Source organism: Brachionichthys hirsutus, chromosome 14 (assembly GCF_040956055.1).
Source record: "Brachionichthys hirsutus isolate HB-005 chromosome 14, CSIRO-AGI_Bhir_v1, whole genome shotgun sequence".
NCBI classification, from domain to species: Eukaryota; Metazoa; Chordata; class Actinopteri; order Lophiiformes; family Brachionichthyidae; genus Brachionichthys; species Brachionichthys hirsutus.
The window spans coordinates 8,016,339-8,037,209 of NC_090910.1; the positions used below are offsets into that span (position 1 = coordinate 8,016,339).

Sequence of the window (20,871 nt, forward strand, 5' to 3'; positions counted from 1 at the left end):
TATGTGCACACATTTATGCATTTGGGTCTTCACCTGTACGAGTCTCGGTTACTGATCGTGTCGTGTCCGGAGTCCTCCTGTTCGTCCCCCGCCACGTTAAAACACACCTTCTTCCCGTTGCGCTCCCCCTTCTCCCCCTCGCTCTCCGGCGATATGCAGCTCTCTTGGGTCCTCGCCTCTGTCGCCGGAGGATGGGTGATGGAGGATAAAAGGCTGATGGAGAGATCAGGAATAACAACATTCAACAACACTCACCGGGAACTAACAGCGGGACGGAAGCAGCTCACTGTGATGGATTTTGGGCTTCAACAGGTGAGTTCGAAGGCCGGAAAACGCAACCTGTTGGCTTCGGTTGGTCACGCCATCCACATATTAATAGACACAAGGCCGCAGCTGTATCAACACAATGCAAGCCCGGCACACAGCTCAGCTCTCCCTGCCACAGCCGGACTGTGTTGTATCACAGGCCGGGGTATTTTCACAGTTGCTGCAACACATGGTGCCATTTAAAGTCATATTCCAACAGAAATTGTAGGCTTGGACTTTTTTGATCTCTTGCTCTGCCTTCGCACGCTGAGACACGCAATGTTTGTTTACATTTCTGCCTTATTTGCAATTCGTGTCCACTTACATTTTCCATTGTGTCATGCCATCAGCCTTCAGACCGTTTTAAAGTGGACACAGCGGGGAGGGGTAGCGGGCAAGGTTGTTAGATCTATGTGAAGTAAACAACCTGTCTCCCTCGTGGTACCCAAAGGCATCTCACATTTTTATGCCTCTTTATGCTTCCCTCCCATTCCTCCCCTCTTTCTTCTCATTCACAGACTGACGAGGCCACAGAAATGCCCGCATTATGGCCCGCTCCAGGAGCCACCACAATGCCCCTCTGAAGCACAGTGGCATTCCATCGCCATGGAGAAGCTTTCCCCTGCTCTGTGATTGGCTTCGGCTAATAAAGAATCGAGCGCAGTATTGGAGGAAGCGAGGGATAATAGCAATGACTGGATGAGAGAAGGCGCTTTAACCCCACTTTTGCTGAGAGTGGGCCGGAGTACACTGCCGCCAATCGCAAGCAATTAGGAAGATCCCTTAATCCCACTTTGACACATTGGAAATTGACTGCCCTCATTAGAGCCATGAGAGCGTCTGCATCACAAAACTGCATTTGAATACTTTAATCCATGTTGAGGTAAATAATTCTAAAGCCTGCAGCTGTGTAATCACCGCCTACATTAATGACATGCACAGAAGATGGAAAATGTTGAACACTAGAGGAGGACATGGGGGGGAAGGCAATCATTTGATTCAGGAAGGGAGCCGGTCCTGATTGAAAGCACATCATGGGGCACATTCACATGCAGCTGTGACCCCTCGCCTGTGGCCCCGGAGGCAATGGATCAGAGAACCCTGCCCTGAAATAGATTCCTCTAGAAAAATAACTATTCCGACATTTTGGTAAAAATTCCTCTAGTTATTTTTATTTCCTGAAGCCCATTTTCCAACCTGAGATAAATGACTTCCACTCTCGACATTGGCTTGACAGCCACTTCACTTCATCATTAAATCATTATCAAGTGGTGCTTTCACAGTTATTCACACCCAGTTGCAGAATAAAATCCAATATAAACACATACATCTATATATGTGCAGAGAAAGTGAAAAGGAGAGCTCGGATGATAACGCGTGTTTGAACAAAACACAAAGCGCTGACCCTGCTGACCCCTGTAGCCAGTCAGGAAACAGGTTAATGAGCAAACTGATCCAATCACGGGGGTTAAACACACCCACAGACTGAAACGACTAACGAAACCCATATTAGCTCAGTTGCTATGAAATACTCATCCCCGCCCACACTGCTCACTCTGAAACATCTGCACGTTTAAAAAGAATGCAGATGTTAAAGTTCAGAGACTGCTAATGACCAAATCAATCAGATGATCATTCATATCACATACAACTACAAGAATCACTTCGCTCCCCACCAGTGGTTACCCAACTCATTGCAGGGATTTTAGTTGGCCCAAACTGTCATGCAACTTTGGGGGTCTTAAATGCTGCACCAGTGATCCATTGTTGCTGAATGGCATTTCCAGATGGCACCTGGCCTTAAACGCACCCTCCACTTCCATCACAGTGCATTTCCTGTTTGGAGGGGGTGGGGAAGGTCAAACTGGAACAGTGTTTCCAATTTCCTTTCCCCTGCCTCGTGCATGACTGAACAATGAATAGGGTAACGCTGCTGAACACGCAGCAGCCAGCCGGGGAAACACCGATAGAACACACAAAAGCAGACAAAAGGAAGTGCAGCCATACAGTATGGAGAAATTTAACCTGATCATCTCCCTCTATTCCTCCCCCCCCCCCCCCCCCTCTTTCATAGGCAAAGGTGATCTGATGTGTTGAATAAATGCTGGCATCACTCTATATTTTGACATTTGAGGATGGCATGTTAATAGAATCACCTCGTCCTTTGAGCGGGCTGAATGGAAAAAGTGGACGGGATTTGTGAGAGAAACAAATAAGCGCACGTTGCGTATGTGTGTTTATGTTTGCATACCGCGGAGGCAGTCCAGCCGCATACTCTGTAAACACACAAGTAAATATCGCCGCTTACTCGTGAATATGGGCGCTGTGTGTCTCCATCTCCTTGACGGCCATGGAGAGTTTGCAGAGGAGTTTCTGGTAAGCATCCAGAGTGACCAGGTCTTCCTCTCTCAGCAGAAAGCGAAGGCCATGGCCCTCCGTCCCGCCCAGGCTGTGACCCGATGGTGCAGCCATCGTGGTGATAGTGTGCTGCACATTAACCATGGGGTGCAGCTTACCTGAGGCAAGGCAAACATTGGAGTAATCGATCTGACATATCACAGCAGAAGCATTCCGTCCAGGCCTTTTTCTTTACGTCTTTCCTCACCCTGCTCAGCGCTGTTGCGTTCCCTCTTCTCCAGCGTGTTCTTCCTGTTGTCCAGCTGCACACCGAAGGCACTACCGAGAGAGGTGGTGGTCTTCGGGTAGGAAACCTCCATCACATTAATGTGACAGTTGGTGGGGCAGAAGTCGCTGCTGTGAAGCGGGGACACCTTGGCTTTAGCCTGCTTAAAGGTGGGCCACGCTCTGTTCTTCAGTACCCGAGCAAACTGTAAGAAATGAAGGACGCCGCTGATGTAGAGCTCTACTGAGGTAAAGTAGAAAGTTTAAAATAAAGGACAGGTTGTAAGACTGAATGATGAAATAGTGTTTTGTGGTTTGACATTTCAAATGCACAAAATGTTAATTTTCTAGCAACATAACGAAATAAAGATTATTTCCTGTTTATACTGATAAACAAGTGCCTAAATCCTCCTCAGCGGGTTAAAGCGAGGTACCAAAGCTATTTGGTACCTTAATCTGTTGTGCTGCGATATCATCGTATAAAACAAAACGCACACCGACTCAACAAACGGCTGCTCAGGTGCGATAAAGCTGATACAGAACAAACAAACATTCCATAGCATGTTCCTTGAACTCTCCATTGCAGGGCCTGCATCCTCCCTGCGATATCAGTCAGACCAGTTTTTAATAACTTGAGCCCTCAAGCGGAAATAAGCACATCACAATGTACGTGTTAACTACCGAACCCAAGCTAAACATCTTCTCAGGGATCTCAGATAGCTGCAGAATGAAGCTGCTGCTCTGATCCTCTCCATGATCCTCTCCAGACCGACCAGAAGCCAGGATTCTTACTACTTTTGACTAGTTAGATGCTAAATAAGCCATAGCTAGCATCACTTCATTTACCGTCTGTGAGGCACTCTTATAAAGACGCTCTCTACCTCAAATGTGCTGCCGTTTTCTGCCTCCTGCCAGATGTTTTGAAAATCATTCCAGCTGTTTAGCCAGCCTAACTATTTGCATATCTGTTCATGCCATTTCATTAGTATTCTAACAAGCTGTTGTCTTATTTTACAGAAAAATTCCACGTGCGCTATCCGATGTGTATGTGGTATATGGAATTGAATATTTCCAAAATTCCCCATCTTAACTTCCCATGGAAATTGACCGGAAATGTTCCGCCCCTTTGAAACCCTACTTTTGGCTCACGTTTCTTCTCACTTTCATCCTTATCTTTGCTCCTTTTTGTGTTTTTAGATTTTTTTCTCCCTCTCTCTCTCGGGGTCTGAGAAGGAATGCTCCGGTGCAGGAGGGCATCTTACGCAACAAATGGCCTGGCTGTGGCTGAGTAGGGCTATTTATAAATGACTGGTAATTAATCCAAGGCCCGCTCTTATGTTGAGTCAGATCTTTTCCTTTTTACCTCTCACGCACATTTGTCCTTTCGACACATGCTGGCAGATGTGAATGGGAGGATATGAAAATATTTTCTTGTCAATAACCAGATGTAACCTAGTAAAAAAAAGAAAACTAAACTAAGTGGCAGCTTATAATAAATACTGCAAGACTGGATCTTTCACCGCAAATCTATGTATCGATACGCAGCATAAACACGTAACGGTGATATTCTAACACTGGCCACACCGTGCATCTGTTCAGAAAGTTAATTTTATGGTCCACGTTGCGTTAAAAGATAAACATTTGCCGTCGATGGCGGAAAGAAATCCAGAGCGGCTCATAACGGTTACCTTCCTGTAGTTGGTGATGCGCCGGTTGATGTGCTCCAGCCTGTCACCACACATGGCGCTGAAGCGAACTTGCAGCTCCTCGGGGATCACATCACAGCTGAAACTCAACCTGCCACACATCTGCACCAGCGCGTCATCGTTGCGTGCCAACGCCTCCAGGATCTGGCGGTGGAAAGAGGGAAAGGATGGCTCAACATCCCTTTCAGATGCATTTAGCTCAGATGGCTAGAGTTTCCATGCATGATTCCAGATTGTAATGCATATGCTTTACGTATTGTATGTGTGGATACCCGCTCAGTGATTACATGTATGGAGGTGGGTAGACACAAATCTTAATAATAACGTGTCAACGGAGGAGAATGAAAAGCAGCGGTGGAAACGGGATAGACTGAAGCACAGATGCAGTGGCTATCTAGTTTTTATGATTTATGATTACTAAAAATACTTTGTTTGGGAAACTACGTATAGTAAAAGGAGATATGCCAAGTCACACTTTATGCATGTTGGTTTTGCTTTATGATGGTGCGTTAAAAGACTATGTATCATTTTTATGATCATAAATTTGTCACAAAGATGCTGTGAAGAGCATTTTAGTCTTCCCACCAGTAAGTGTGTATCTGTCTCTCACTGAATTTTCATTCCTCTGTGCATCTTGAAACATTAATGACGATTCTATGAACAGCACCGCTGGGATGTAAAAAGCATGCACTTAACACAGCTGGAGACTTACGTGACTGAATATGCCAGTTTTAACTAGCATCAAAACACTGCACAGCAGCAACCGGCACAACCTGCTGTTCTGCTAAATGCATATGATTCGTGTGATCACGTACAAATATAGTAAGGAGGATGCTTCATTTAAAGCCAAATAATAACTGAAATAGCAATGATATTGAAATGCTAACTAGACCAGACAAACTAAAACAACATCTGTCTTTAAAAAAAAAAGAGAAAAGAATTTAGCCCAGAAGTTAATTAGAGCTCCAAAGGCAAAGTGCTGATTTATTTTGTCATGTCTTCTCTTCATTCTGTGAGTGTTGTTGCTCTTCCGATGCATCGTCAACAATACAAAAAGCTGTTTTACTCTGCAGCCCCCCCCCCCCCAGAAAGCACATTGGCTTTTTGGGGGGGTGGGGGGGGCTGAGCAGTGTTCATGCATGCCGTTTCAGGGGGTAAATAAAGAGACGACCACCACATTTAAAGGAGCCTTTGAAATGGAATTGCCTTTTTCGCCTTACAGCCTTTGAAAAATGTGGCTTCTAAATTGTGACATTGCTGATATATCAGGATAATAACACAGGATTGAACCCAATAAAAAAGCGGGTGAAATGAGCAGTCAGGATACCTTCGCTGTGAGACTGAAGAATCCCTTGGGTTCCACCATCTTTTCCAGGACATGACACTTGATGCCAGCCGTGCTGTCGTACTCGTACATCACTCCGTACTCCAGGTGGACGTTATCCACCGTCAGGCTCACGTGGTCCTTCTTTCCATCGATGATGGCTATCGTGTTGAATTTGTCCATCACCTCTGATGTGGCACAAATATGAAGAACAAAAAGTGAGCGCTGTAGAAAGAATTCCTGCAACTTGCACAGAAACATTGCGACACACAAATCATGTCCTGACAATGTTCGGCAATAAACACCGTGCACCCCCCCCCCCCCCCCCCCCCCCCCGTCTTTGCTGCAGAAAGGGCTTTCATCATCACACACAGTGCTGCAGGACGCCTCAGACCGCATGGCTTCCACCCCCCCCCCCCCAAGTGATGAGCCATTTAAGGAGTATTATGTTAACCAGCCTATTCTAACATGATTACTTAATGCTGCAATAAATCCTGCTCTGGGGCTGTTTGCTATAAAGGGAACGGCTTTCCTGTTTTACTTTCTCAATGGGATCCATAAATCGGGGGGGGGGGGGGGTTAACCCATGATGAGCCAGTCGTGGCGACTGTTCTCAGGCTAACACACTCCAGATGGAGCCTGTCGAGAGCTGCTTCGGACTTGTAAAATTGGAGAAGACAGCTGCGGTCGTGTTCCAGAGGAACAAGCTCGCATTAAATCCACAGACACCTTAAAGCCAATCTTCTTTTCCCAATGAGAAACGTATAAAAGTACGTGTGTGTGTGTGTGTGGTCACCTTCTACTTTACACTCAAAGCCTTCGCCGTTCTCGTCAGCAGCTGGTTTCTGGTGCGTTTTCAGGTTGTCCTCCTGGGCGCTGTCACTGTTGTTGTACACCCACTTAATAGTATCTTGCTGCAAGAGATTACAAAAAAAATGGATTCAATTAAAAGCGGAATAAAATGGTTTCACAAAATAAAATTCGAGCAAAAATGCAACTTCTAATAAACCATCACAGAATGTGTGTGTGTGTGTGTGTGTGTGTGTGTGCGTGGTTTGGATTTGATGCAGCATGCTTGCTGATTCTACCTAGATAGGCGTAGTTTCACAGTTGGATTGGCGAAGCATACAGTGAAACCTCCTCACAAACATACAGGAACAGGATGCTTGGTGAGACCCCAAAATCAATTCATACCAGCATGCCAGACAGCTCTGTACGCGCGCGCACGTGTGTGTGTGTGTTTGTGTGTGTGTGTGCGTGCGCATCTGTCTCTTCCTGTTCTCGAGACACCCTCGGCCCTCAGTGCCGAGGCTTCGTGCTGCCCTTCCTCTTGGGCTGTGGCCTTCCAGTCTACAACCGCATCCAGACAGAATCTGGGAAAGAGAGGGCAGCTCCTCTGTGTGTGTGTAAACCAGATCCCCCCCTCCCAGTTGTGTAACAACCATGAAGTACTTCATTAGCCTGAAGCCCCAACGGGCCTCATTTACAGTGACACGCTAATTCACACACACTCTTGGGTTTCATACCTTCAACAGGTGGACCAAGTTTGCTCCCTCCCTCCTACATTTGTCTGCTGTCAACATTCTCCCAGGGGGAAAAAGAAAAATCCTCCACATTTTCCCTCCTTCCCTGCTGGGATCTCACCCTCTCTGAGCCCCCAGCCACCCCCAAATCCTTTCCCACCTCTCTCTCTGGAGCCTGCCACTCTCCCACAGCAGGCCCTCTACTGTGAGCCAGGGGTCAGCACTGGAGGAGCCAAAACTACTATTATTTCTGTGTAATGACCCAAAAGAACGAAAGAGGGGGAGAAAGAGAGCGAGAGAGAGAAGAAGCCTCGCTGGCTGCTGTTGTTTCCCTGATGATCAACTTGTCCTATACTTCTTGATCATTTATAATCTCTCACACATTTCTACAAGATTAATCAATGCAGTCAAATTATTTGTCTTTATTCCAGTGTCGGTCATGAAAAATTAAAGTGTGACCTCCAAATCCTAGTTTCAGAATGTATTTCCTGATTTTCTTATGGGGTAAAGATTTAAATGTTAATCAAGTGAATAAAACTCCAGTGAAGTATATTTCCAGCCAAAATAAAACTTTGTGAAGCTTTGTGGAGAGTTCCCCCCCTCACCTGTGTGGGCCGTCTGTACTTCCTGCATGCGGTGACGTGAGCGATGACACTGGCATGGCTCTCCTTGCTCACATTGATGCCATTCACCTTGATGATGCACTGGCCCGGGTGGAGCCCGGCCATGGCTGCCACGGTACCTGGAATCAGACGGAGGCAAGCATAGAGAAAGAAGAGCGATGTGAAGCGCAGCAACTTCAGCATGTCATCACGCAGGTGAGAGCGGAATCCGGATTACATAGACAACGGCACGTGCCAGAATGTAACCGTCATATTTCCCACATCCTGTACATGAAACCGCACCGAACCACATTCCTTTCCCGTCTTTGTATTTGTAACTTTAGCTTCCTGTTTTGGCAGCTGAAGATCAGTGTGCGAGAGAGGGAGCAGAGAGAGGACGGAAGTTGTTTATCTGGGATAGACGAGGGCCTCTCAAAGGGACCCGATTAGAAACGGGAGAGAACGTTAAGGTTTACTGCCGTCAGAGGAAGTGCATGGCAGACTATCCCCCCCCCCCGCATTCTGTCTTTGAACATACACAACGCTTACCTTAGTTTGCAATGCACAGAATCTGCATGCCTGGGGCCAAATATTGTACAAATTAAATTGTTACGCTAGTAAAGAAAGTGCATCGACAGACAGGTTGATGAGAAAAGAGAAAAGCAAGATCCATCATCCATATTACTGGAGTTGCCACTTTTAATTTGTGTTAAGTGAATAGATTTTTACTTTCCGACGATGATGAAACCCAGCAGCCAATAGCTCTCATTACGCCCTCTGGTCTGTTTCTCTTTTGGTGAAATCCTCCACTCAACAATTTTACCTTCATAAGAGAGACAGCCCCACTTTGAAATATGTACAATAAATAAATTGTGTGAAGTAAACATGTTAACATTGCTGACGTTTGATCATGTGGATGATTTATGTACGATTGTGGATGATTTATGTACGAAGGACTTTCAACGGAAACAAGACCGCAAGGGCTTTTTTGAAATGCTCCTCTTAGACAGGATGTTTGACTTTATTTGTACTGTAATACATGCTACTGTGTGACTGTACTTGTACTCTAACATTCTATCTAATAAATATATTCATCATCATCATCACAGCAAAAGCAACAAAGCAAAGCTGGCGGGTGATGTTTCAATCTGGTGGATGCCCAACATAGTCTCCATCTCAGGATGAGAATGTTTCTTTTAAATGGCCGATATATACAAAATACAAGTAACCTTGACAAAATATCATCGAAGCATCACAGAAAGACGCAGGGAACTGTCCCGTAAAATTAACTTCACAATGAATCTGTTTCAGTGCCTCTTCTTGTCTCTCGGTTTCTGCTCCTGCTGACCTCGGACACCAGGGGACAGCAGCTGTTATGACAATCCAGTGGATTAGACACCTCCCTACATCATCAGTCTTGTCCCAATGGAGGTTCCCAGGCAACCGCCTCATCGGGCTAATACATACACACACACAGAGCACATTTCTCACCTGCTATCCTACTTAGATTGCTTAAGAAAGGAAAAACAGGATTAAATTCCCCTGAGAACAGCCAGGCGAGGAGACAAATTGTTTTTGTATTGGACCCTATCTCGTACCAGCCTTGATAGCTGCGCTACTAAATGCACTGCCACAGAAAAAGAGGGACGGGGGGGAAAACGCAAAGTGCTTTTCCATCAGAGAGAGAACTACTCCAGTGCGAAAGGATACATGGGAATAATTGCAGTGATTAAAGTGACAGATAACTAGATAATTCTGGGTTTTGGCAGCACCACTAAACACCCAGCTGAGACACATGGAAAGCATGAGCGGGGTAAATTGGCCTCTTGCGGTCGAGTCACACACAACCCCCCCTCCAAAGGCTGGTGTGACAGCTGCCTGCCAGCTGTGCTGCAATAACAGAAAGGTGACAGGAGGCCCCTCTTTCTGACGAAGCCAGACAACTCAAGTGGTGGCGAAGGCGATATCTTACCTCTCCCAACAGCGTGGACCACAGAGGGGCCAAAGCCTCGAATCTGGAAGCCCAAGCCGTCAGCCGAGTCTGGGATCTTTATCGTTCTGGGGAGAAGAGGATGGAAAATATGGCCGCTAATAAAATATGAATCCCGCGGGTTTCTCATTCTTAGACTATTTTCAGCTACAAATCGAACTTACTCTCTCGGTTTGGTGCTAACGAGCACCCTGAGGGGTCCCTTGTTGTTGAAACACTGCCTGAGGAGAACCTCCACTTCAGAGAACGGCCGGAGGAACACTAGGTCTCCATTTATGGCAAACAACTTCTTCCCCACTTCTAGGCCAGCCATCTTAGCAAAGATGTAAAAGCAGGTATTAATGTCATTTTTAGTCCAGAGTTATTTTTTCTTTCTCTGGGTACTGTAGAATAATTATCTAACTTAATAATAATAAAGAAATGTTTAGAAGAAGCCATTGCATCTGTCAAATTCTACGTGACTTAGAGCCTTCATTGTGCTGAGGCTTTCAAGTTCCTGTATGTGCCTTCATTCTCACCTCAGCTGGGGAGCCCTTCTCCACAGATTTGATGATCGGGACCTTGTTCCTCTCTTCCAGCGTAAAGCCGTAGCCTCCATCACACGGCCTTATCTTTGACATACAACAACACATTTCCAATCAGCAGAACCCACCAGATCAACACATTTTGCAGAGCGCAAACACCACAAGCCAATACCGCTACAGACATCCAGCTGCTCTGCAAGCTCCACTATAGCGTTTTAACTTTTAAATCTCACATTGATTCACTGCTGCCTTGGTTTGTGTGTATGTTACCACAAAGTCTGATCATTAGACAGATGAAGATCTGCTGAATCAATAAGGTGCACTGAACTCACCAGGAGCGACTTGGAGATGACGTTTTCTACTATTTTCAGGTCATGTTTCACGGGTTTGTGTTTCGTGTTGGAACCCTCCATCTCCTCGTCGGCAAAGAATCGAAACAACAAGGGCTCATCCTTGAATTCACTCTTTTCCAAGACTGGCAGATGGGACACAGATGAATAAATGATAAAGAATACTGTCAAAGAGCGACACTTAAACTAGCTTTTTAAGCTTATTTAATGCAAATATGTTGTTTTTATACTGCTAAAATAGAAAACGGATGAACTGGCACAGAAGGTGAGGGAAAAAAATTAAAACTTTTCTTTTAAAAAATTACATTTCCTCCAGATCGGTTACAGTACAATCTTCATGCCAAATAACTCTCCGGCACGAATGGTAAAATTAAGCTCGTGGCAATGAGGGGACGTTTGACGGCCGGGACGGCTCCGTTCCACAGACATGCTGGTCATTTTTAGCGCGAGGATTCGGTTGTGGGTACTTTGGGTACGGTTACATCATGGAGGTAGGCGAGGAGACACGCTGTGAGTCATGCAATAACGCGTATGATGTGGACTTTGGCACAAGGGAAGCGCAGTGTTACAAACAAGCCCAACTCCCATAAACAAACCGTCACCATGGATACTGTCCATTTTGCACACAAGCTAACAAACATTCATGCGTCACCTGCCAAGTTGTCATAGTTAATGCAGACTGTGCTTCGTCTCCTGAACTTGGCTGCTGCAGCAGTTTGCACAGGAGCGTGCACGGAGTCAACAGCAGTTTGCATGTATACAGTCGTACCCCTAACCACACACACTTTGCACACATACAAATGAATTCATTGGATTGGAAAGATTTTCTATCCTTGTAGCATGGAAAGAGAACAAGTGCGGTTATGTTCTAAAACAGGATGTTAAATGCCAGCCGCCCTCTGTGCGGTTTCTCCAAAGCATTTAACTCTCAATTAGTCAGTGATGAAAAAGATTCCATGGATTGTGAAAAGCAAGATCAGAATGTTCTGGGGGGTTTTTGTTTTTTGGTTGAAATCCTCAGCATTGAAAAGTGCAGTACCGTGATGCATGAAGCCATTGTCGCACAGCTCCACCCCCAGGATCAACGCTTCCTCTCTGGTTCTGCAGTCCCCCTGCAGCAGGGGGCACAGGAAAAGCAGGACAAGACAGAGTGAAGAAAGATGAGAGAGTTAAACAAAAACGAGGAAAGGGGAAAATAAAAAGCAGATGACACTCGTAGAAAGAAATAGAACAAAGGCTATTGTGCTTGTTTAGAGAAATGCCACTCACTTTTGTTCCTGCATCCAAAACCCTACAGACCAGCAAAGCCACTCGATTCATCATCATAACATATTGTGTCTAGACAGTAGAGTGCGACTGCTATTGAAGGAGTAAGAGCTATTCTGCTGGCCCGGGTCAAACACTCTTATGGACTACCACACGCAGGAAGATGGGATAATCTGGTGTTAATTCTATGTCAGCCGCCATATATATTTCCTTATTCTGTTGTCATCCTGAACAGGGCTATCAGTCTATCAAGCTCAAAGCTTCATGTCAAAGTCAATAAAGCTCAGCTGCTCTTTCTTCATTTCCTCTTGGCTCCACTGAGAGCCTCAAGGCTCTTTATTTCCTCTGCTGCACATCTGAAGCTGTAAAAACTATTATTATACGTGTAAAACCAGCCTCAATCTAACAATGGTTTTCACATCTGTTAAAAAAAAGGCTTCATGTGATCATATTACCAGAATACAATCCCACTGTAAATCGACACACGGTAATATAGATGATCCATTACGGTGAGTGAAGCAGCTTAATGCAGGCTTACCTGTGCAACCAGCCAGTCTATCAGCTTGTTGGCCATAACCACAGATTTATAGGTGCGTAGGTGGTAGTCTTTATCCCTGTGGGGGGGGGTATGAAAGCAGAAAATATCAGCAAAGGAACACAATTCTGCCTTTGAACTTTAGCCATGTTACTATGATCTACTTAAAACTACATTAAACGCATCTGGTGAGCACACAGACCCGTAATATGTTAGTCTATTTTAAACACAAGAAGAAAAACGACCCCCCCCCCCCCCCCCCCCTCCCGTCAGCATGGCCTGGTCAGTGTTCAGGTTGCGTCGTTAATCTAAGTGAGTTTCTGACAGCCGCTGACAGCAAGGTAACATTTCTCAGAGCAGGACTGGAACCCCCCCCCCCCCGCGGTGTTTGGCAGGTCACAGGTCAGCCTGGTGTTGCTGCTTTTAGCGTGAAGGACCACGAGAATGACATCTGAAATAAAGCTGTGACTTTCCCATGAAGACGAGGGGCCTCCCTGGAAGGTGCTCAGAGGCTGGGTTGCACCACACACACACACTCACTCACACACACACACACACACACACACACACAGTTCAGACAAGTCAAACGTGGCATGTGGGCCAAGTTAAAGGCCGATCTCAGCTGTCCGGAGCTCTTCAGAATATGAAGCCTCCGATGCAAAACGCTGCACCGTTCCCTCCACAATGGAACATTCTGTTGCATAACTGCGTCTGACAGCCCGTGTTGGCCTCTGAGGAGGACCCCGCTGTTGGGTATTGGCTCATGAGTCCGGTTGCCCTGCCCTTGCCATGCATAATCCCCACTTGGACCAGAAGAGGCAAGAGGAAAGCCTGTTTTCCTGTGAGACTGGGACAGCGGCTGGTGATCAGCGATTCATTCATTTTATTTCACATTAGGTGCATTCAAAAATAAAGTTCCATTTCTTTAAGACCAACAGCAAGCAAAGCCGTCAATTTTTAAAGCAGCATAAATCCTTGAAGACATTTATAAAGACCAAACAGGAATAAAAAGGGCATATACATACATATGCATGTGTATAAATCTACAGTCCCCACAGACCATATATACACACAATACCCTATTATTAACTGCACTGCAGCGTATAAAGGTCATTTATGCGAATACCTTCAGCGGTCTGTGGGTTTGGAGCTTCTCTGTGTGCACAGTGAAATATTATTGTCATTGTATTATTAATCTCTGTCTACACAGTGTTAGGTTATATTGGACATTTCAAACTGTGCAATCAAATCCCTGGAGTGGATAGATTCAATGTTCTCTTGTGTGGAATGAGGGGAGCACAGAGGGGGGGGGGGGGGGGGGGGTCAGCGGTTGCATATTGTACATTCCCTTGCTTTGAGTCCTCACTCTCAATTTGCCAGGAAATTATACCTAATTAGGCAGGGGCTGGTTGCCCCCATTAAACTCTGGCATTCCCAGGCCCTGTGATGCATTGTGTTAGACTCTCAGCGAGAACACGCTGCACAGATGTACTGTTGAAAGACACGCAGACAAGAGCGTTTATGCAAATGAGTTTTGGCCTTGATACAATTGCATATCAACTGAATGCTGACAGTCCAAGTCGGACAGAAACGTTTTAATGCATGCCGTATGTCAAATCCAGCATAAACAAGCTAATCTTAGCGTGCTATTTCGTGGTAAAACGCATTAGCAGGCTGCGCCTGGGGTTCAATGGAATTAAAGAAAATGATACATAAAAAAAAATGAGAAATTTAAAAAATGAAGGCAAATTATTCTATTTAATGAGATTGTTCTGCATCAGAACTCTGGCACATAAAGGAATTATTCAGCACGAGTAAGAAAAAAAATTGCTGACACCTTTTCAAGTTTTGGATGTCTACATTATTACTACTGTATTTCATTGGCTTGCTGAATTGTTTACAGTAATTACTGCGTTTATATAAGAATACATAATGAAACAGATGTCATTACTTCAGTGTAGAAACTTTGCAAACAGTGTTAAACGTCGTGTTGAAATTTTGCAGCGTATTGAAAATTGTGCCGAGCCTTTCGCAGCATCAAAGCAATACGTTGTCGGTCACACTCTGAAATGTTTAAGGCCTGCGTATTGTAACTGAATGGCCCCTGCTAAAATGCTGGCAATTGAGGCAATTTGTAGGTGTGATGAATGGATTGAACTATGAGACTCTGGCCCAAAGTAGTGCAGACATGACAAAAGAGGAGAAAAAAGAAACAGAGGAAAGAACAAAAAGTGGCAATATCCTTTAAGAAAATAACTCAAAGTCTACTTAGGCAAATCTTTCTTCCAAGCTTTCACCGAGAGCATTTTGTCTTCGCCGGGGACTCGGCCGTGAGGACAAAATGCTCAGCAGTTTACATTTCTCACATTTAAAACACTGAATAGAAACTCTTGAGAAAAAAAGTATTACTTTGAAGGTCAAAAAATGAATTTTCATTCTGGTGAAGACCAGTGAAAGACAGAAAAGCCAAGTCGGAGAACAACAAGTTCTGTCCAGCTAGTGTTTCCAAGCTCATCGTTCTGAGTGAATGAATGTCTGCTCCCAGTGAGGGCCATGTGATGTGGTTTAAAGCTCCATAAAAAGCAAACGAGTGGAGCTCGTTACCACCACGACTTCTACACCACTTAAGTTTAGTTGCAGCAACTCCGACTATTTAAAAACCCAAGATCGAGACCCTTTCCTTGCAACTTACATTGTTTACATACGGTTTCCGTCACATGAACCCAATCCAACTGTAACATTTGAAAGATTCAATCCTCTTCACCGCATCTGTCTGAACCCAGCCGCGCTCCATCGCCATCGGCGCCGAATCCTCCCGGGTTTGCTTTGAAAGGCCTGCGCTCATAGTTCACCGTGATATTTCTCCTCCTCCCACTTTGCTTTGCGGTCAATCTATCGTTAGGAGCGCGACGCCATGCTACTGGAGCCCGCCGCCTGGCGTGTGCCGTAATGGAGCGGAAAGGATATTGGTCACCTACCTGACTACAGGAGTGAAGAGGCTGTGGAGGCGACAGAAGAGCCGAACGCCCTGAGCAGAAACAGAGGATTTCATCAGCAATGGGCAACATATGCAGTTCCTATTAAAGCTCCACCATTGCGTCTTTACCTTAGATATGACATCATGCATGTCGCTCCTGGGGTGGTAGGTGCCATCGTCATAGCGAAAGCGGTACAATACAGGCTCCGGTTTGAACTGGTATTTGTCTGTGACTAAAAAAAAAAAAGCAAAATAAAAGGAGGTTTCTGAAGGACGAGGTGTCAGAATAGAAGAAGACCTCAAATGCTACGGGAGGGTCATACGAGGGTTTACACATAGTCACAGTGAAACAAGCTTTCCTATAACAAGAGGAAGACTCAAACATCGCACGGATAGAAGGGTCACAGCGGCTCAGAGCCCCCCCCCCCAGCACCCCCCCTGCTTCAGCGGATATTGTAGCGGCCCCTACTAACAGTAATAACAGGATGGACTGGATGGACTGAGGCCTTGTGGGTTCCTTTAAAGGCTTTTATGAAATGATATTTCATCATTTCACACATAGGGAATTACACAAGCATAAAGGGGCTTGAAGTTATTCCTCTCTGTCAGGAACAGCTCTAGAGCCCATTCCTATTTCTCTGCAAGGAAGCAATAAAGCGCCCCTGGGTGATTTTAAGTTACAACTTGGCTTGGGGCCCTACTCTTTTTAGAACGAAAGAAAGAAAGAAAAAACTGCACACAGATCAGTGAGTGCCATCTAGCATGAATGCAATGCAACATACTTGTTACACAAATCCACAGCACAGCCACTGTACAAATAGGAAATAGTGCTGCAACAAAAAATGAATAATGCGTCAAGGAAATGTTTAAATTAAATGCCAGCTAGAACATAAAATAGACAATTACAGGCTCAAACCCGGGGGTGGGGCATTCATCGGACATGAAGAAGGTAGTTCAAGCAGCGTCTCTACCCACATCAGCACAACACTACTCGGATTGCCGTAGTTTCGGAGCAGTAAAAGGTGATACAGCACGTCTGAGTGACGGGAAAATAAAGGACACGCTTATGCAAACCAACCATGGTGGATGATGCCATTCTCCAGCAGAGCTTGGCCCAGGTGAACCCCTTCCTCCGGGTTGTCTGTCTCACCCATTTCCATCAGCCAAGACACAAACTCACTGGGGACAAGCAAAAGGAAGGATTTGCATTATAAAACAGAGAGACACACACAGAGAGAGACTCAAGGACAACGCAGAAAGCATCACTCCATAGAGGAGGATTTGTGTGATCAGTGGAGATTTTACGTTTGAAAGTCTGTAAATAGGAAAAGCAATGGTGGCCATTACAGTCTCTACTATGCTATGAACAACAGTTATTCTAAATTGATGTGATGGCAACAAACAATATCCTGAAAAATTAATGTTTTATTTACTGATGACCACATCTGACTGGTTAAACAATCAGCAGGCTTCAGTTTGTGCGTTTTGTCTCTTTAAACTTGATTTCCTTTAAACATACACTGTAACATGAAGGAAGACTGATGGAATACACAAGATATGTTCTGATGTGCGTCATTTACATCTGGCAAGAGGAAACGCAGCCGATCTGACTCCAAAATAGCAAAGTGCATCTGATCTTCTGATGGCCCAAATGAGGTAAATTACACAACTTTCAATCATTTAGTGACCCAGACAGATTATGTGAGCTAGAGGGGGAAAATAAGAAAGGAACGAGAGATAACAGGCCGAGCGGCAGTAGCCTGATTGAATCCTTGTTGTTGATCTCCCCATAAAAGCCAAGCAAATGCCAGCAGCACCACTGGAATTCTGTAAAATTCACTTCCAGGCCATGACGGAGGTGGCCGGGTGTCGGCGTCAAGCAGCTTTTAGAAACAACTGAACAAACACCAGCGCCTCCTCCTTCATCCGTCCGTCCAGAGTTTAACACGCTTTAACCGCTCACCCTCGGCATCTTTTCCTTTCACCATGACAGACCACAAGGGGAAAACTCAAGTCTACAAAAGCGTCAATTTGTCAACCTCTCCACCTTAACCATGGAAGGAAAACACCCTGAAAGTTGTGTCAACATAGTTCTCACGGCTTTGGATGGATCCGAGTCATGTATGTGAGAAAAGGATTTGTGTATGAAGAAGGGAGTTATCAAACAGATCAAATGTCCCAATATTCCCCAATAATCCCTTTTATGTAGGATTATGAAAAGGATCAAGACACCATTTTAAACTTGTTTTTGTATTAATTCCAAGATTTAAAAAAAAAAAAGAAAACAAATAGGTGGCTGTCACATTTTGTCTGATAAAGTAAAGAAAAGGGGCTTAACCATTTAAAGGAGAGGACCCCCCCCAAAAAAATCTGTCTGTCTATAATTATAATTATAATTAATTAGAGAAGAGAGGTGAGCTGGAAAGAATTTCACAATGGAGGGAGCAGCTAACTCGAAGCTGTAGGCTGTGGCTTTCCATCACGGAAAAGCCACGCAGGTTCCAATTATTCAACTGTGACTTGTCCTCAGGCTTAACGAGGCACCACACATATATATATTTCATCCTTTTGATCTTTTTGTGCGACAGATCCAGCGAAAGATCCGGCGTCCGCCTGGCCCAAAGGACACAGCTGCTAATTTCAAACCACCGTGCGAAAAAACACGGCCTCAGCCATGTTCTGTTGGACTTGAATGTCAGTTTTCTTCTCTGCATGCTTTTAAAAACAGGGATTTTGGAGTGATGGATTAAGCTCCAGTGATTTTCAGTGCGATTACGACGAGTCAAACATCTCTGAAACCATTCAAACAAATGTAAAGCGTGAGTCATTCTGAAATGTAGTGGAAGAATCAAGAGAGGAACATGGATTAAAATGATATCCAAAATAAGACAGTCTTCTAAAAATGATTTATTTAACTTCCAACCCTGCTTAAATTCCATTTTAAGAGCCGCCAGTGTATGAAAAGCATTTTTTGTTTTTTCAAAAGCTGAAAACTCTTCCTCCAGATGTGGAGATGTTATCATCCTGATCCAGATTTAACACGCTCTCAATCTCAAAATATCTACTCCACACAATGTGGGAAGCACATTATTGCAAAAGCAAAACTATTATATTTGCTCCGAATGTAAATAAGAATAAAGTTTAGTTTAACATATCAAGATTTCGTTTGCAAAGCACATGAAAATTAGATTATTCCAGTGGGCGTTTTGACGAAATCATTCTTGGTTGTCAGTCCGAATCTGCTAAATATTGGATTTTGAAGTAAGCAGAATATTCAGAATATAAGACTTTAAATTTAAAATGTGATTACGCCGCGTTCCGCTGGACCCTGATGAGATTCTGTTCAGGATGACTTTTTATTTATTGATTTATTTACTTGGTTGAAAACTTGGCAAACTGATACGGCACACAGACACACAAATTCAGATTCCCCTCTGGCATAACGGGCTCTACTCCAGTTACATCATGGACTCCTCTACAGAGACCTTATTGTAATCTAACATGAGCGAGTGAGAGACGAGGCTGAGCCACGCAGGGATATCTCCCTGTGATTTACAGACTGGCATGCGGTGGCCGATCCGTCCCCAGAGACCAGACCAATAATCCTTAAATAAGATTCACGAGCTAAATCTGGGCGGATTTGATTTTCCCATGACCGAGACCGCCGATATAACATAACGGTCTCCTTGAGAGGAAGTGCCAACGCTTTATTCTCCCCCCCAGCTGCCGTCTTTAGAAACGTTTGCCATCTTGAAATGAAAGCAGGGACAGAAATCTATATGATGAAAGTAACATCTGAAGATTTAACTGTAGAATTTAGGCAGCGTTGGGCAGTATTACTCACCGCAGTACACGACCCACTCTACCTATTTTACTTCAAATGTCTTGATACATCAGAAGAGACTCGCGACACCGCTTCCTCTCTAGACAAGCCGAAGCGTGTCGATCAGTGGCGATGCTCCTACCTTCCCAGGAAGACCTTGGGGAAGGTGGTGAGCTTGCGTTTCCGGTCCTTGATGAGGTTACTCTTCGTCATGAGGTGGTAGAGCTTCTCTCCCTTCTCTGACACCATCACCCACGTATCCTGCTCCATGCCGAGCCGCAGACCTGAGCAGCAGAGGAGGGTCCGACGGACCCGTTACGACCGCGCCCGTCAATAATCCTGACAGTCAGCGCCTACAGTTTGATTAGCAATGGCCCGAAATGAAGGCATCGCAGTTAAAGCGGCTCCTTACTTTTCCGCCGCTCCCTCTCCTTCATGATGGCCTCCAGCCACTCCTGCTTCTCCTCAGGGGTCTTGGCCATGCAGACAAACCACTTGTTCTTGGCCGTGTTGTGGATCTTCCAGCCGTTGTTGACTATGTTTCCGCTGCTGTGGTAGTCAGCTGTAAGGCAGAAGAAGTAAGGAGAGCTTTGCTTCAGTATAGTTCTTTAAAAGCCTCTCCTTGCGAGGGGCGGGAACGACACGATTCCACTTTTTTTCCCCGACTGATTTAGGCTCTGAGTAGATTTTCCAATTTGACAGAGAGGGCTGTCAATTTGCGGTCGCGCTGATCACGACACTGTAAACAGAGTTGTTGGGAAGTTGGCTTTGCAGCAAGCCGGGGTTACCACATAAACACAGCAATAACACGAGGCCAATGACTCGCTTTGGAGAAAGCGAAGCAAACAAATGTTGTGATGGCAACACTAGTCCTACAGGAAGCAGATAAGAACAGGCACATTGCCCGATTAATTATTGCTTTTTCTTGCAGCGGCGTCTAATTCACAAAACACAGCATCCATTATAACACTGCAGCTATTAATGTACTCAATCTCCAGACCCATTTCTCTGATTCTATTGAGTTCTTCATTGATTGCCCCTCTTCTCCTGTAATGAAATAAACAATGAGGGCAGGAAAGCAGCAGAAGAGCCATCCATCAGCATCATTTCCTACTTAAGTCTCCAGACTACTCCTACAGAGCTGATGGACATGTGTGATTTAGCCACCTAAAGTCAAACATATAAAACATGGAAACACCCACAGCAAATGGGGATGAACTCCTGACCGTTAGATGAACGGCCACCATTATTTCCATCATGTATATGGGAACATTTCAAATGCTTCACAGTCTGACCTCTGAGGGCGAAACCAAACGCTAAACC

General features: G+C 45.0%; 1 protein-coding gene across 1 annotated transcript in view; it reads right to left on the minus strand.

Annotated features, from left to right (window-relative positions):
- prex2 (phosphatidylinositol-3,4,5-trisphosphate-dependent Rac exchange factor 2) overlaps positions 1–20,871 on the minus strand; it is a 61,173-nt gene that overhangs the window by 19,946 nt on the left and 20,356 nt on the right. Inside the window, exons 9-26 of the mRNA XM_068747804.1 lie at positions 19,961–20,110; positions 19,691–19,832; positions 16,804–16,904; positions 15,855–15,958; positions 15,727–15,776; positions 12,752–12,827; positions 11,987–12,059; positions 10,930–11,072; positions 10,592–10,684; positions 10,238–10,386; positions 10,056–10,141; positions 8,087–8,223; positions 6,755–6,872; positions 5,962–6,146; positions 4,617–4,778; positions 2,912–3,134; positions 2,615–2,822; positions 34–213 (exon numbers count right to left, since the gene is read on the minus strand). Of these exons, the coding sequence (XP_068603905.1) occupies positions 34–213; positions 2,615–2,822; positions 2,912–3,134; positions 4,617–4,778; positions 5,962–6,146; positions 6,755–6,872; positions 8,087–8,223; positions 10,056–10,141; positions 10,238–10,386; positions 10,592–10,684; positions 10,930–11,072; positions 11,987–12,059; positions 12,752–12,827; positions 15,727–15,776; positions 15,855–15,958; positions 16,804–16,904; positions 19,691–19,832; positions 19,961–20,110 (2,380 nt within the window). The remainder of the gene's footprint in view (positions 1–33; positions 214–2,614; positions 2,823–2,911; positions 3,135–4,616; positions 4,779–5,961; positions 6,147–6,754; positions 6,873–8,086; positions 8,224–10,055; positions 10,142–10,237; positions 10,387–10,591; positions 10,685–10,929; positions 11,073–11,986; positions 12,060–12,751; positions 12,828–15,726; positions 15,777–15,854; positions 15,959–16,803; positions 16,905–19,690; positions 19,833–19,960; positions 20,111–20,871) is intronic.